Here is a 15,824-nt window from a genome sequence, read left to right as displayed (position 1 = left end):
AGTGAGGTGTTTTGTTTTTTTAATTGCCATATAATTCACATATCACACAATTCAGTGGTTTCAACACAGTAAAAAGAGTTGTACAGTCACCACCACAGTCAGGTTTAGAACTTCTTCTACTTTCCTGTCCTCAGCGTTACTGCCTCCTCATTCCCTTAACCTCCCCCGCCATGAGGCTGGAAAACTCTTCATCCAGTTACGGTCTCTCTAGATTTTATCTCCCCTGCAGTTCACCTGTCATATAGAGACAAACAGAGAAAAAGCAAAAATAATAATACAAAATAAAACAGAACAAATTTAGACTGGGTCAAAAGGGAAAGTAAATGCTAAGATGCTACATTTTTTGTTTAGTTTTATTTATTTATTAAAATCGTTTTAATGGGGCTCATACGTGTCTCATAATCCATCCATCCATCCATTGTGTCCAGCACATTGGTTGCCATCATCGTTCTCAAAACATTTGCTTTCCACTTGAGCCCTTGGTATCAGCTCCTCATTTTTTTACCCTCCCTCCCAGCTTCCCCCTTTCTCATGAACCCTTGATAATTTATAAATTATTATTTTGTCATATCTTACACTGCCCGATGTCTCCCTTCACCCACTTGGCTGTTGTCCGACCCCCAGAGGGGAGGCTATATGTAGATCCTTGTAATAAGATGTTACATTTTAACCTAACGACGTCTGCATTCGTCCACTTTCCACTGACCGCTGTCTGTTCACATCCCTGGCCAACGGTCAGAGGGGGTTCTCCAGCGGCTTCATCCACGACACATGCACGGTTTTGAAGAACATTCTGAATATACGCGGGTCCGCTCCATTCAAGTGTGTGTTCTTGGAGGCACAACAGTGTGTGTTAGGTGTGGACAGGGTAAAGGAGAGTGGAGAGTCTGCAGAAGACAGATGCATGGCAGTGGTCAAACTGAGAAAACGAGCTAAAAGTACAGGAATATTAAAAGCAAACAGAAAAGTCCAACTGACTGCTTCGTTTTTACATGTATTTCCACGCCCCGCCTCCTGAAGTCCCCGATGTAGTAGCTACAGTACAAAGAATGACTTCAATGGCCTTTCTAAGTAGTCTTTGCTCCTCTCATCATACGGCTGGATGAGACCATGCAGATGAGGTGGGGGCGGCCCATCCATGGGATTGGATGGCTTGCTGATAATGTAAATAAGGTGCATGGTACACCTGTATGGGTGGGGTCATGCAAATAAGGTGCATGGGACTCCAGTGAGGGGCTTGGTCAGTTTTGCCATCCTGTCCACCTTGAAAGAGAGCCAGGGGAGCAGAGAGCTCTTTTAGATCTGGGGCCCCGGCACTGGGACCTTCCTAGACCCAGGAGGCAGCAGAGAAATGGAAGTCCGGATGTAGCCGGACCCAGCACAAGGTACGTCAGAGGGGACCTCCTTCAGGCTGGAGGCTTGCTGGTAGCAGGGTGTCTGGGGCGCTGATGGATGGCATGTTGTCGGTTCCAAAGTGTAGAGGTGTCACAGAACGAAACATTGCTCGATCTTGCGCCATGCTCAGCTATGGGTCTGCTGAGCCCATGGACGCAGTCACGGTGTCAATCTATCCATCCAGGGTCTGCCTCTTTCTTGCTTCCCTTCCACTTGGCCACGCAAGGGTTGAAGCCAGCTCGTGGGCCAGAGAGAGGTCTGGCTGTGGCCCAGCTGAGAAGCATGTGTCTTGACCAAAGAACTGTGTCCCACGTGTTCCTAAACCCAATCTGTACCCTGGAGCTCCCTGGACGAACCACTTGACGGTAAGTATGATGGATGAGTTCTGTGTGATCACCGGACTCAGAAGACAAAGTAGAGAGGCACATGGGAGGGACGGCTGGAGTCAGAACTGGTAAGGAGGTGGGATGGCAGAGGCATGTCTGATCGCTGCCTCGTTGGGGTCAGACTCTGGCTGTTGATGTGACCACCCTCCAGTATCCAGATGGTGGGCTCTAAGAGCACTGGCCAATGCCATTGATTCCCAGTTTGCGGAGGTGGGAAGGGTACAAGAGCCCGGATATCTTGGGCACTAGGGAAGCTTTTGAGGGCCGATCTGAAAACCAGCTGCTGTGGAGTCACTTGCGACACTGCCCCCAGGGTTCCCAGGGCTGCTTGGCAGCAGCGGATGGCCAGACCTTCCTTCTGAGGCACCTGCCCCTCCATCTCTTGGCCAGCAGCTGAGCATGTTAACCCTCCGTGACACGATGAGTCATATTCTAATACTCATTCTGCTCTGGGGAACCTACATTTCACGGGGAAACCCGAACGCCACACAGGCTCGCACGGCAGAGGAGCGCATTGGGGTACAAACCAGACACAACTCGAAGTGTGTGGGGGGATGTTTACACCAGCTCACGGCTGGCATTTCCCTCTGCGCCTTCTTCTGTGGCTTCTTGGTTTAGAAATCTTCCCCTGCACCAAGGTTCATAAGTATCCAGTTCTATTTCCCCCACATTGTTTGTAAAGGATTGTTTACCAGCACCTAACAAAGCAGCAGAAGGACATCATGTGCGGCGAATCGGAGGGCAGGGAAAAAGAGGAAGGCCGTCGACGAGCTGGGTGGACACAGCAGCTGCCACGGTGGGCTCAATGCAGGGACCACTGTGGGTCGGCGGTTCGTCCTGTGGTGCATCGGGTCGCTGTGAGTTGGAGAGGGACTCCAGGGGACGTGACAACCACCACCCGAGCTGCAGCTCCTTCAGGGTGGAGAGGGGCCTGCAGCCGCTCCCTCCACCTGTGTGCACGCAGCACCTGGCAGCGTTGGGCACGCCTCACGGACTCCGTGGCAATGAACTTCTCACGCGCAGCGTGGATGCTGCCCAGATGGTGCGAGGGGACGACAACCGCCGAGCCTCATCAGATGGTGGCACGTGTCCCCTCCTGTCCCCTCAGTGATGTCACCGCCTGCTGGCACCCCTCCCTCCACCTGGCCCACCTGCTCAGGCCCACGGGTGGGTTGGTCCAGTGTGTGGCAGGTCTGAAGGGCCATGTTGTGTCCGGAGTTAAGCACCAGGCCGCTAGCCCCAAGGTCAGCAGTTTGAAGCCACCGGCTACTCCACAGGAGAAAGATGAGGCTTTCTGCTTCCGTAGGGTGTAAGAGCCTCGGAAACCCACAGGGCAGCTCCACCCGTCCTATGGGGTCGGAATGGACTGGATGGGGTGGGTGTGTATGGCTTGCTTGATCCCCTGGTGGGACACACCCCTGCTTCAGCCTCTTCTCTCAGAACTGTCTGTCCTTAGCCCACCGACTTCTCGCTCAAGGAAACCACTATAGCAGGCTGTCCCTCACAGCTTAAAACATTTCCTCGCATTTTGGTGGAGACAACAGCCGTTGGCGACGTTTGGGACAGAGGGCTCCCTGTGGATGCCTGTGGCCTGGTGGTTAGGGACACGTCGGAGTGGCAGGCTGCCCTGCTTCCAGCCCACTCCGCGACCTCTGCGCTGCCCCACACCTCCGTCCACCACCATGACAGCGAGGCCCAGCCCACTGCACTACGACAGCCCCCAGCGGGCACCTGGGTAACCTTAGGTGGCCCCTACTTGGTGGCTTACACTGAGATGTCACCACCCCAAGGCTGCTGGCAGCTAAGCCACCAGCATTTCAAACACTAGCACTAAGGTGGTGCCAAAAGGATAGCTTTGCCGCGGAGAGCCAGGCAGATCACCACCGAACCTGGCGCCCGAACAGGAGTCCCCTAGACCGGCCCAGCTGATGTTGAGCCAGTTTTGACTCATGGAGCCTGCCATCGAGGGCCCACAAGTTTGCAGTCATTCCTGCTTCTGAAATAGACCCCCAGGCCTTTCTTCTGGGGTATCCCTGGGTGGGCTCAAACCTCCCAGTGAGGTTTGCACCACCCAAGGAAGGCCCTGGAAACCCACAGCGGGCACCATAATGGGCTTGGGTGCACTGGCGATCATGAACACAGGGCAGGGGGACCGGGCAGTGTCTGGTTCTACGGCACACGGACGGGGTCCCCGGAGTCGGGGCCAATCCTATGGCACCTAGCCACCACCAACCCGGGCAGCACAGAGCTGGCAGCAGCCAGTGCCCGATCCATCTTGGCTGCAGTTTCTAGTCCACGTTTTCTGTGGTGTTGTCGTTAGGGGCCATGGGGCCGATCCCGACTCAGAGAGGCGCTGGGCACGACAGGAGGAAACGCCACCGGTCCACAGCATCCTCATGACTGTTCCTATGGTCAGGCCCAGGGATGCGGCCCTGTGTCCATCCACCTCATCGAGGGCTTTCCTGTTCGCTGCCCCTCTGCATGACCGAGCATCACGGATGTCTCTCCTGACGACACAGACCGAGTGATGAGACAAGGTCTCCCAGAGAGGAGGTCCGTTTGCGCTTTCCTAGAGTTCGGTGATGTATCTCAGTAAGAGCTATTTCAGATCTTGTACTTGGATTCCTGTTCAAGGGGCTTCTCCGTCTGGCTACCTGTCACCCGGGGCAGCCATGGACACGGACATTCAACCTGCCCAAGGAGGAGGGGGCGGCAGGCAGCAGGCAGGCTCAGCCTTGGGGTCCACGCAGCATTTCCAGCCCCGTCTGCTCCCTCCTTTGCAAGGTGTTCATCTTGTCCCCTGGGAAGAGGGTCTTTGACACTGGACCTCACTGGAGGGCCAGGCAGGGCAGCCCAAGGTCAGTTGGGGTACTGACGAGTTCCAGTCCTGGTCCATCTGGGCAAGCATTTCCTATTTCTCAGCCTTGTGAGCGGAGGGAAACCGCACAGCTCTCAGATGGTCACCAGTGATGCTCTATGACCCCAGACTCCGGAGTACAAGAAGGCCAAGCCTTTCCTGGCTTTAGGGCAAGAACCGCCCCGTTCCTTAGCTCCCAGGAGTCAGAGCTGCGAAGGGCCTGGGCCGCCCTGGCCAAAGCCACTTCCCGGATTTGAAATCTTTTTGGGATGCATTCCTGGAGAAGCAAGCAACCAAACCCACGGCGACCCTGCAGGACAGAGCAGAGCTGCCCCAGCGGCCTGCTGGAGGCTGTCCATCCTTACGAGAGCAGGCAGCCTCGTCCTTCTCCTGCCGAGGGCTTGGCCGCCCACACTTATCCCGTGGCATCCCCAGGGCGCCTTTCCTTGGGGGCGGGGCTCCACTTCACATCCACTGAATCAGACTCCGGAGATGTCCCAGCCCCTGGGTGACACTGGGGAAGTTCGGAACCATTTCTCCAGAACACTCATTCCCTCTGCACCGCTTCCAAGAGCCCCATGCAGGGACCTTAGAAGACTCTCACGCCCACAGCTGGGAGCAGGCCATGCCCACAGAGAGCTGAGCAGAGACCATGCCCACGGAAAGACGGGCACAGGCTACGCCCACAGTGAGCCGGGCACAGGCCACCCAGTCAGGAGGAGGAACAGGAAGATGGGGCCCTGGCCTGGTAGGATGGGCAGTGGGAGAGGCATGGATGTGTCAGTCTGGGACTACTAAAAGGAGAAAACAGGTCCAGGACTCCATGGAACATCCTTGTGGGCAGGACACACTGAGCTTCCATCTGGGGCTCGAGGACTGCACAAAGCGGCCATGGGCTGTGGCCAGGGGACTGAGGTCAGGAGAGGGGCGCAGGCATGCAGGTTTCAGTTGACATGGACAGGAAACCACTGTATATGGCCTTTGATGCCCAAGCGTTTGCAGCAAGAGGAACCTTCATCAAGTCTGATCAGCTCAGCCCACTGGACAGGGCCCATGGGCCCACAACCCGCCCAGCTCTAGGGCCAAGACCCCAGGGACTGGGATTGAACCTGCCCTGGGGACATTCCCTTCAGGTCCCCCCCTTCCAGGTTACCCTCCTGATGGCAGCCCCCAGGGCCGATAGGTGGACAGAGGGGTATCGGGAAATGGGCGAGAGGCACCCCGTGGTCCAGGGAAGGTGGGGGTCCCCACTGAGCCCTACTTTTGTCAGGTGCTCAAGCACCTTGCTTGCCAGTAAGCCCAGGACAGCAGCACACATACCTGGCTGGTTCCAGCACCTCACTTGCTGATTGCTTCAAGGAGAACAACTGGAATTGCACTTGGGAAATGCACGTTTGCTTTTTTAAAGCTCCGTCTCACGCAGTTCCATCGATCCATGCCGACTCACAGTGACCTCAGAGGACAAGGCAGAACTGCCCCTGTGGGGCTCCCAGACTGTGAGTAGAACGTGAGTAGAACACCACGTTTTTCTCTCTCTCTCTTTCTCAAAAAAAAGATGATTCCAAAATGTTGACCTTGAAGTTGACAGCCCAAAGCTTAACCTGCTATACCACCAGGGCGTCGGGCTGTTAACAGCAAGGTGGACCGTTCAAACCCACCAGCCGGTCTGCAGGAGACCGACGAAGCTGCCTGCTCCCTAAGTTGCCCCTCTCGGACGCCCTGGGGAGCAGCTCTGCTGTGTCCCGGCAGGGTGGCCGGGGCAGGAACAGGTGCGAGGGTGGCGGTCCTGCAGGAAGCCCTGCGGGAGGGCTGGCTCTCTACGGTCATCGGTCATGTTGTCCTTCGTGAGGGCTCCCAGGGACAAGCTGCAGATTGCTCAGAAAAACGTGAGGAACTGCTTCTGATGGGGGCGCCTTAAACACTGCATGGAGAGCTCTGTGGGCAGCCTTGGTGTCCTGGGGCGGCATACCCAGGCGCACAGTACTGCCCTCTCTGTGGTGGGTGGGTGGCAACTGGGGGTGGGACAGGGCACAATGTTCCCAGAAGGGGGGTTCAGTAATGCCCTCTCTGTCCTGGGGGGGATCCCCAGAGGCTCAGTAATTCTCTCAGTGTCCTGGGAGCAGGGGTGTTCCTGGATGGAGGGGGTGGGGCACTTAGTGATGCCTTTGCTGATCTGAGAAGAAGTAAAGGGGCTCCAAGCACCTTGTAGGAGGCCCCTCTCATCGGGCAGCTGGGGAACCCCCTGCCCTGGGTGTTCCAGGGTCTCCTGACAAAAGCAGTGTGCCCCGACCTTCCCCATGACTATCTGGGTGAAGCTGGGCCCCTAGTGAGGTGCACGCAAGCCCACAGGGATGCGATCCTTCATTCATTCATGTATAAGGCAAGATCCTTTCAAATGCCAGCTACCGTGGTAGCGCTGTCACCCACAAACTCTCCAGACCAGAGCCCCTGCCACAGGGTGCAGACGAGAGGGGGAAAGGACTCCTGGGTGCCCCCAAGGTCAGCCGCCCCAACTCCAGCCCCCTCTACTCAGCTCATGCCTCCCACGACAGCCAGGCCGACAGACATGACCCTGCCCAGGTGTCACCCTGGTTACATGGATCCTGCCTCTGGAACGGGCTCCCTTTTAGAGCTCTCCACAGGAGCCCACATGCGTCCTGACCATCTGCTGGCCAGTTCTGCGCTCACTGCTCCCGCCAGCGGCGTCATCTCGTGAACAGACCCTGCTCCACCACCTGTGCAGCCTGGGGTCACCACTGGCGGGACTGCCCTCTGTACACGGGGACCCAGCACCCACAGACTCACTCACTCCATCAGAACGCTTGCAAAGTAACTCTTGCAAGTCCTTCCCGGCGTCATGAAAGGAAAGGGTTCCTTAAATCTAACCGTTTTCTAATGGAATTGCTTCCGCAACACCCCAGAGAGCCTCCCAGCTCAGTTGACTGGACAGAACGAACGGCCATCGATCTTTTCCTGATGGTGCAGGTCACGGGGCACATGGCAGCCACGCATGGCGGGTAGCATGGCCCCAGGTCTTGAGGGCAGAGCTAAAAGCATGTGTGCCCAGCAGCTGCACCCCACACACATAAACACACAACAGGTACACACACTACACATATGCATCTCATATATACACACTACATGCAATTACACCACACATACCCTACGCGTACACACCACACATAAAAAACAGACACATCACATATATACATACCACACATCACACATACACCCACACAGACCACATGCATGTACACACACCACACATGTGCACACATACCACAGACATCCCATTCCCTTCACACCACATGCATTCACACAGCACACAGCACACACTCACACACACAACCACCACCCTTCCCACGCTGCCTCACTGGAACACCCCCTGGGGCACACACGCCCTCACAGCGGCTCTCCCGCCGGGTGCCCGCACTCTCCACGTGGCTCTGCTGCGGGGACACGGAGGCACAGCCCCCGGGAGGCTGGAACATGCTGCCTTTCTGAACAATTTCAAGAATTTACAGGCTGGTTTTGTCAGAGCTCACCCAACACTCTATAAAATCTTCATTAGAGGAAAAAAATAATAAAAAAAGAACACACTTCCACCCCCAGCCGGCCTTTTCCAAACCTGCTCCCTCGTGTGACGTTTAACGGGACCCGGGGCCCAACTACCATTCCCGGTGGCTCCTTGGGAGGAGCGGCCAGACAGCTGACTAGGGCGCGCTCCTGGAACGGGCCTCTGGAGAAAAGCAGCCACTGTGACTAACGGCGCCACCGGCGGGATCAATGAGGCAGCATCCTCGAGGGAGGGACATGGTGGAAAGACAAGATCAAGCCCTGTTTGGTCCGGATGTACTCTGACTACATGGGACCCAGGGCCTTCCATGCAGTGCTGCACCACCCCCACGGATGGCCAGAAGCCCCGGGGGTGTCCCTGGTTGCCCCTCTCTCAGACTGTGTTCCTTTTGTGACAAGAAGGAGTTCCCTTTGTGACAGCAGCCGTGCACACAGACGTGCCAATCAATCTTAATTCGGCTCAAACACCCTGGCATTTAATTATTCAGAACCTTCCAGGGCACGAGAATCGAGGCGAGAATTCCTGAGAGCGGATCGCTTTCAGGACCCGGCGCACTTCTCCCTGCGCCCAGCTCAGAGACCACACAAGGAGGCACACCCGCGTGCCCTTCCTGAGGCAGCAATGCCCATCGGAAAACACACACGCTGCTGCGACCTTGGACCTGGTGTCTGTGGCCTTTTGCAGAGGCTTGAGAGCAAACCCAGGGATCCATTCCCTCAGGATGCTGACCTGTCACCATCCTCACGACCGCGTGTACTTGTCCCTGCGTGTACTGGGGGCTTTACGAGCCCCCTTGCCAGCATGTCCATTCTGACCCCAGAAACACAGGGGAATACCCATAGGGTTCCCAAAGAAGAAACCCTTCTGAGATGGGCAGCCACATCTTTCTCCCACAGAGTGGCTGGTGGCCTGGAGGTTTGTGACTGAGCGCTGAAGCACTGTGCCACCAGGGCTCCTTTTGCTGACTGCAGGCTAGAGGGTGGGGAGAAACGGCTGCCATCTCACGGCACCCCTGTGTACATCAGGGCAGGGCTGTGCTCCAGGGTTTGCAATGGCCGACCTTTCCCAAAGGAGACCGCCAGGCCTGGGCCTTTACGCTTTGGGTGAGTAGTCAGGCGCTTAGCCGTCTGCACCCCCTGGTCTGGTTTGTCAGAGCCCCGAGCCTGTCAAGATTTTGGCCAGCGGCCCTTTATGAGCCTGGGTGAGTGGAAATGACACAAAACCATCATCGAGGTCACATGCATTTCTTCTTCATGTCTCCCGACCCGTCTTCTGCATTCTGTCTGCGGATCTCCGGAGGGATAAGACAGGGCAGCGCTCAGAGGGTGGGGAGGGTGGGGAGGGGGGTATCCCAAGGTAAAACCCAAAGGGATGGAGAGAAAGCGGATCACCGGGTGGTGTCGTTGGGGTGAAGAGTGAGTGGCCAGACAGGAACACAAGTCACCAACCAAGTGGCCCTGTGAGATCTGAGAAGGAACAGCCCAGCCCACAGGCACTTACAAATGCCTGCTAGGTTTAAGGGACCCTTGGTGGTGTAGTGGTTACACATTGAGGTGCTAACCACAGGGTCAGCAGTTCAAACCCACCAACTGCTCCGAGCGAGAGACTTGGCTTCTCACTCCCATGAAGAGTGACAGTTTGGGAGGCGCACGGGGCAGTTCCACCTTGTCCTGGAGGCTCACTAGGAGTCCAAGCTGACTCAATGACAGCAATTGAGTTACTAGGTTTAAGGACCTGGGCCACGAACGGCAGGCACTGGGGGGGCAGAGACAAGTGAGGGAGGCCCCTGGGGGAGGAGACCATGTCATGACTTCCTTTTTCGTGTGCATGTTGCGTACAGGAGGCCATTATTAAGAAATGGTCAGTCGCCTGGACAGCCACTGTTGGTTGGTCTTTGCTTTTAAGGTGAAGAAACCAGATGGAGGTAGAGAGAATCTTATAGGGACACCGTGCAGGGACAGTCAGACATCGAGGGCCCCAGAGACAGGAGGGAGTGAGAGAAAGGAGGTGTGGATGCCCCAGGAGAGGGTCAGGTTAACAGCGCTCACCTGCCCCTTTACTGCGCTGCACTTCATGGCACTTGGCAGGGACTGTGGGTTTATGGGCGGCTGGTGGGGGAGGGGGGGCGGGCCACCCTGTGCCCAGCAAGTCAACCAGTGCTATTTTGCCAACAGCGTGGGCTCCCTTCGTGCCTCTGGGCCCACATCTGGGTCATTCTCACCACCTTTTGGGCTTCTGCTGCAGCTACCTCAGGCCGCACAGGCTACCAAACCCAGCCCACAGCCACCTCGCCGACCCCAGATCTTAAGGACCCTCTTGGGCAGAACATGACTGCTCTCTCAGGACACTGAGGCCGTTGGCCTTCATGGGTACAGCCAGTCTCATCTCTCCCTCTGGGAGGGGCTGGTGGGTTCAAACAGCCAGCCTAGCGGTGAGCAGCACCATGCTTAACCCATCGTGCTACCAGGGACCCCTATGGCTGCAGGAAAATGTAAGGATAACCTTTTTTTAAAAAAAGTGAATTTTTTTTACTGTGAGTTAGGCAGTGGTGGGTCCCTCTCAGGCCATCAGCTCTGCAGGTCACAGTCAGACCACTCTGCACCCCGTATTCTATTTCAACACCTGCCCCCCGACTTCTCTTCTCCTTCGTAAGTCAACACCTGTCAGCCTCCTCCCTGCTGCCTCCTCTCCCCGCCCTTGCCCTCCCTCCTGTGGGGTTCTCCAAAGGCTGTCCCCTCTGCTCGGCGAGGCTTCCTCTTGATTTTTCCCATGGTGGCAGTGGTCTCCCACAATAGGTGTCTTTCTATGATGGGCTAACTGCACCTGGCATGATGTTCCCCTGGTCCATCCGTGTCATGAGGGGCTTTGTGGTCCCCCAGTTTTTGAGGGATGCAGAGTATTCCACTGTGTGGATGGACCAGAGCATCTTTATCCGGTCTTCTACGTTTCCCAGGATGTTCAGAGCTAAGAAATGGAAGAGGGTAGAGGGGCTGAGGAGGAGCCCCTTGGCAGTCCAGCCGGAGAGTAGTCTCGGAAAAACCGGCTTCGCAGTAACCCTGTGAGCATCGTACAACCCTGGCCCCGCGGGGCACCACCCGAGAATCTAAACGGGTCGTTTCCATGAATTTATAAGAAAATATGAACGCACAGCAACTGCACAGGGCAGGGTCGAATTTCCCCTGTGGGCTCCTGAGACTGTGACTCTTTGCAGGAGAGGGAAGCCTTCTGCCTCGCAGCAGCGGGTGGTTTTGAACTGCTGCCTTCTGAGTTGCAGCCCAACACACAACCCACTGCTCCACCGGGGCCGCCTCAGAAAACTGACACATGTAGGAATTAAGAACACGTCCACTCAAGCCTCCCCGGGTTCAAGTCCCAGCCAGCCGCCTCGTGGACAGCCTCTGCTACCTGTGCGGGAGGCGTGGCCATGGCACCCACGCTGAGCAGGGATCAGAAGAGCTCCCAGGATGGAGGGAAGGCCTGGAGGTGGACTTTCAAGCCCTGCAGGTTACAGCAGTCAGATCCGCATGCGGAGATGAGGAAGCGCAGGGCTGGGTGGCCCCTCGGCCATCGGTGCTAGGGGTTGGTGTGAGTTGGGGGCCAACTTGGCAGCTACAACAGCCTCATCGCCCCAAACCTCAAACTCATTGGCACCGAGTCCATTTTGATTTATAGCGCCGGGTAGGGCGGCCCCTTTGGGCTCTCGAGACTGTCAGCCTTGGTAGCCACAGAAAGCCTCAGCCCTCTCCCACGGAGTGGCTCTCGCTCGGCCACGGTGCCACCAGGGCTCCTTTTATCACCAGCTGCCGAGCCCAGGCTGACTCAGAGTGGCCCCTGTGGATTTCCGGGACTGCCATTCTTTGTGGGAGTAACCGCCTCGTCTTTCTCTCGAGGAGCAGTGGTTTTGAACTGCTGACCCTGAGGTGAGCAGCCCAGCCAAGGAGTCACGGAGATAAAGGCCTTCCTCTTTTCCAGCTCTCCTGAGCTCCCTCTCCCCCCGGCAGGGGCTCGCTGTCTGAAATGGACCGACACCCGTCCAGGGCCACTCAGGTCCGGCTGCACCCTGGCTGGTTCCATGTGGTCTGCTGGCAATGTCCCAAACCATGGCTCCGAACCGGAGTCACAAGGCATCCGCTTGAAACCACCAGGAAGGATGGGCGAATCGCGTCCACGGAGACCCCCACCCGAGCCCCGGCACGGCACCCTCTCAACCAGCATGGCTGTGTGTCCCACACCAGCCCAGAAGGGGGTGCCCCCAGGTTAGTGTCCCGGGAGAGAGGACAAGAAAGATGAGGAAACATAAAAAGTGCACCGGGAATCTTGTGAGCAGCTGGAGCTAGTGATAAGCACCCAGTTGGCAGATGAGGGAGACCTGGCTTGTGGCTGAGCAGGGGTTCTTTCTGCAGAGACCCCTGGGGAGGGCCCTGAGAGCCTTCCTTTCTCCATCTACTGCCGTGTGTGGACACAGCCCTCGCCGGGGCAAAGGCTACCTTTCCTGTCAGGGAACACTCCAGAAGATGAATTCTTTAATCTGACCCTGGCCTGAGCTCAGTGGGAATAACGATGTTGGAAAGTTCACGGAACCAGCAACAACAGAAAATCACATACGCCGCCTTCTAGTCCATCCCAGCGGCCAGCGGCCAGAACAGGACGGTGGGGAGAACGGCCTGGGGCAGTCTCTGAGCCCAACCCTCTTACAGGAGCAGGCTGCCGCCCCTCTTTCACTCAACGCTGCCGGTGAGTTCTGAGTTCGAAAGGCTGCCCCAAGCCAACTCCACCCTGCCAGAATTAAAGTGGGGGGTCTTTCTTCTTCAGCGCTAGGGGGTTCCTTGTGCCAGACAGAAAAAGGTGAGTCGACGATTGAGCAATCACGGAGCTCCCGCTATGATTCGTTGCCCTAGCCTAGCTGTGAGTTTTCCTTCGCTGGAATGATGGTGTCTGGAAGTCCCTCGGATTCTGCGGGTGAAATGTCCACCACAGCCAAGGACTCCCGGAGCCCTCCTGGAGCCCTTCCACAACCCACTGGGGCCTGTGCAGCAGCTCAGAGGTTTCGAAACACCCAGGCACACAGCGTTCAGACTTCGAGCCCTCGGATTCGAGTCTGCGGCCACGCTGCCCAGCATCAGGGCGGGCTCCACCAGCCTGAATCACTCCTCCCACGTGGCTAAAGGGAAAACCACGAGGAAACTTACTCATGTCAGAAATATAAGGTGTAAACACAGAAAGGGCTATTTTAGAACGTGTGTCATCAAATTCTCTCCTCGGAAGGTGATTGGGAATTCGTTTCCCCGTGGCGAGGCGGCAGGTGGCTCAGGGACCTCTGATGACGGATCTGTTGGAAGTCTGACAGTGGAATGTTCCCTGATGGAAGCCAATTTTGATCTGCGGCTCAGATCTCAGACACAGCAAAACAGAATCAACTTGGAATTGAGGTGTGGTTTGCTGGTAGATGCAAGTCTTCACATAAGGACCCAGGTTCGACGGCCAGCCAGGGCGTCTCATGCACTGCCCCCTGCCCGGTCAGCCAGTGGAGGTGTGCCCGCACGGCTGTTGTGCTAAGTAAGCAGGCTTCAGCAGAGCTTCCAGACTCACCTGGACTGCAAACAAAGACCTGGCGATCAACTTCTGAGAATCAATCAAGCAGAAACCCGTGGAGGGAAGCTGTCTGATCCAAAACCCACCAGGGGGGATGGACGGTGGAGGACCGGACAGCATTTCATTCTGCTGGCGTGGGGCCGTCACAAGCTGCGGGGTGGCATTTTACCACAGCCAACCTCCCTGGGGGAGCCCTGGGCACACAGCCTCCACTAGCCTTTGCACTCATTGTGGGAAGCAGTTGCTAAACAAGTGCCCGGAGCCAACACCACACAAAGAACACAAAGCTTTCCCAAGAGGGCCCCCCCCCTGGTGGGGACCACAATACCCAAGGAGGATGAGCGGAAGGGACTGCTTCACACGATCCAGTACGCCTGATTCAAATCCAACGCGTCTGCCTAAACACCTATGACTGCCTCAGGGCTTGCTCCCAGCATTCTGACCTGGCACAAGCACACCCCTGAGTCTTGGGGGGTGGAGGGGGTGTTGGGGGGGAGTCCCAGTGACACTTCGGTTCCACTGAGTAAAGCCCCTGGCCCAAGCTCCAATCCTCTCCTACTGCATGCTCTTTCCAGAGAGAAACACAGGACCCGGCCAGCTCATCTAGCACATGCTGATTGGACGGCCCGGGAGGTTCATCAAACCCAGGGGGTGTCTCGGAACCAGGGGTGGGGGTGGGGTGGAAAGGAGGCCAGCTCCTGACCCTGGAGACTGGGACAGAAGGCAGTTTCTGGTGTTGGAGTCAATGACTGCAGCGGTCACCTGCCTGCAGGGCTCCTCCTGGTGCCCCTGGCTCAGGGAGGCCGAGCTGGTGCCTGGGGATTGAGCTGTGGGAGAAACTAAAGACCACGCAGGCAAGACCCCGCCAAAACGGGGCCCAGGCAGGCAGCAGGAAGGGTGCCCTGCTTGAAACAGCAGTGAGCTCCCCAGCACTCCCAGACCCACATTCCTCAGCGCGCCCCTTGTGTCCCTTGCACACCCACAGCACTTTCACGGGCGTCTGGCGCCCAGCATTCTGTATGGATTTAGAACAAAAGATGGCTTTCTGCAAAGTTGACAAAACACATCCCAGCCCACCTACCCAGTCCCTGGGCTCCTTCATCCAACCGGGGACCCTGCTCCTGGCAGAGTCCCCTCTCGGCGACTCGCCCAGCAAGGCCAGCAGAGGGCGACTCACAGAGGGACTTAATAAAGGGAAAATTGTTTCATTTTAACACTCCTGGCAGCCTGAGCTTTGCCCATCTCCCCTTCCCTTAGAAAGGGCCGAACAATGAGCACCACTGGGCCTGAAAATGTCCTTACACCCACTGGCATGTCCACTGAGGTCGGTGGAGTGACAGAAATTTTGTTTTGTAAGATAGGACGGTTAAATGGACCTTGTGTTCTCGAGAATCAGCGAGGTTAAGCCGCCTCCTAAACAGTCCCTTTGTTTCTAAGCAAGCCTGAAAAAAAATATTTATAGTGCATAGGTTATTTACAACCTCGCCATCCAGGGCCTGGCCGTAACTTTATCCCACCCAGAAACCTGATTTATAGGGAGTTCTGGAACTAATAACAGATTTGCTTGTAAGATAAGTTTGTGTGTGTGTGTCACCCCCATCCCCCACCGCCAATTTCTCTCTCTCTATTTAATCAGCTTCTCCTAACAGAGATAAAACTATTAAATGACCACAATTGTACTCCGGCTTAGGGCGGGATCCACGTCCCCCCTCCTCTCCTCCACCCCAGCCCGTTTGCCCTCTCGCTGGCCGATTCACGCGCAGAATAGCTGAACAAAACCGAAAGGCGGCCAGCTGGGCCCAAGAAGAGGTGAATGCGGCGATTTCACAAGAAAACTAAATAAATAAACCCTACCCCCCGCCCCCCTCCGCCATGAAATGACCGGATCGCAGCCGGGCACATTTGGGCTTAGCGTTGGATCGCCTCCAAGCACCCCAAACCCGTCCGAGTGCAAAACTTCGTTGGCTCGGGCGGGTCGGTGGGAGCCAGCCGGCAGCAGGGGACGCGGGCCGGGCCC

General features: G+C 56.6%; 1 protein-coding gene across 1 annotated transcript in view; it reads right to left on the bottom strand.

The window, feature by feature from the left end:
• Positions 1–8,129, bottom strand: part of HIPK2 (homeodomain interacting protein kinase 2) — a 109,822-nt gene extending 101,693 nt beyond the window's left edge. The window contains exon 1 of the mRNA XM_013007565.2: positions 8,013–8,129. Within this exon, the coding sequence (XP_012863019.2) occupies positions 8,013–8,129 (117 nt within the window). The remainder of the gene's footprint in view (positions 1–8,012) is intronic.
• Between the last annotated feature and the right edge of the window lie 7,695 nt (positions 8,130–15,824).

Source organism: Echinops telfairi, unplaced genomic scaffold (genome assembly GCF_000313985.2).
Source record: "Echinops telfairi isolate 266 unplaced genomic scaffold, ASM31398v2 ScPeMD7_23;HRSCAF=83, whole genome shotgun sequence".
Lineage (NCBI taxonomy): Eukaryota > Metazoa > Chordata > Mammalia > Afrosoricida > Tenrecidae > Echinops > Echinops telfairi.
Note: the sequence above shows the minus strand (reverse complement) of the source record. Positions and strands in the feature narration are given on the sequence as shown.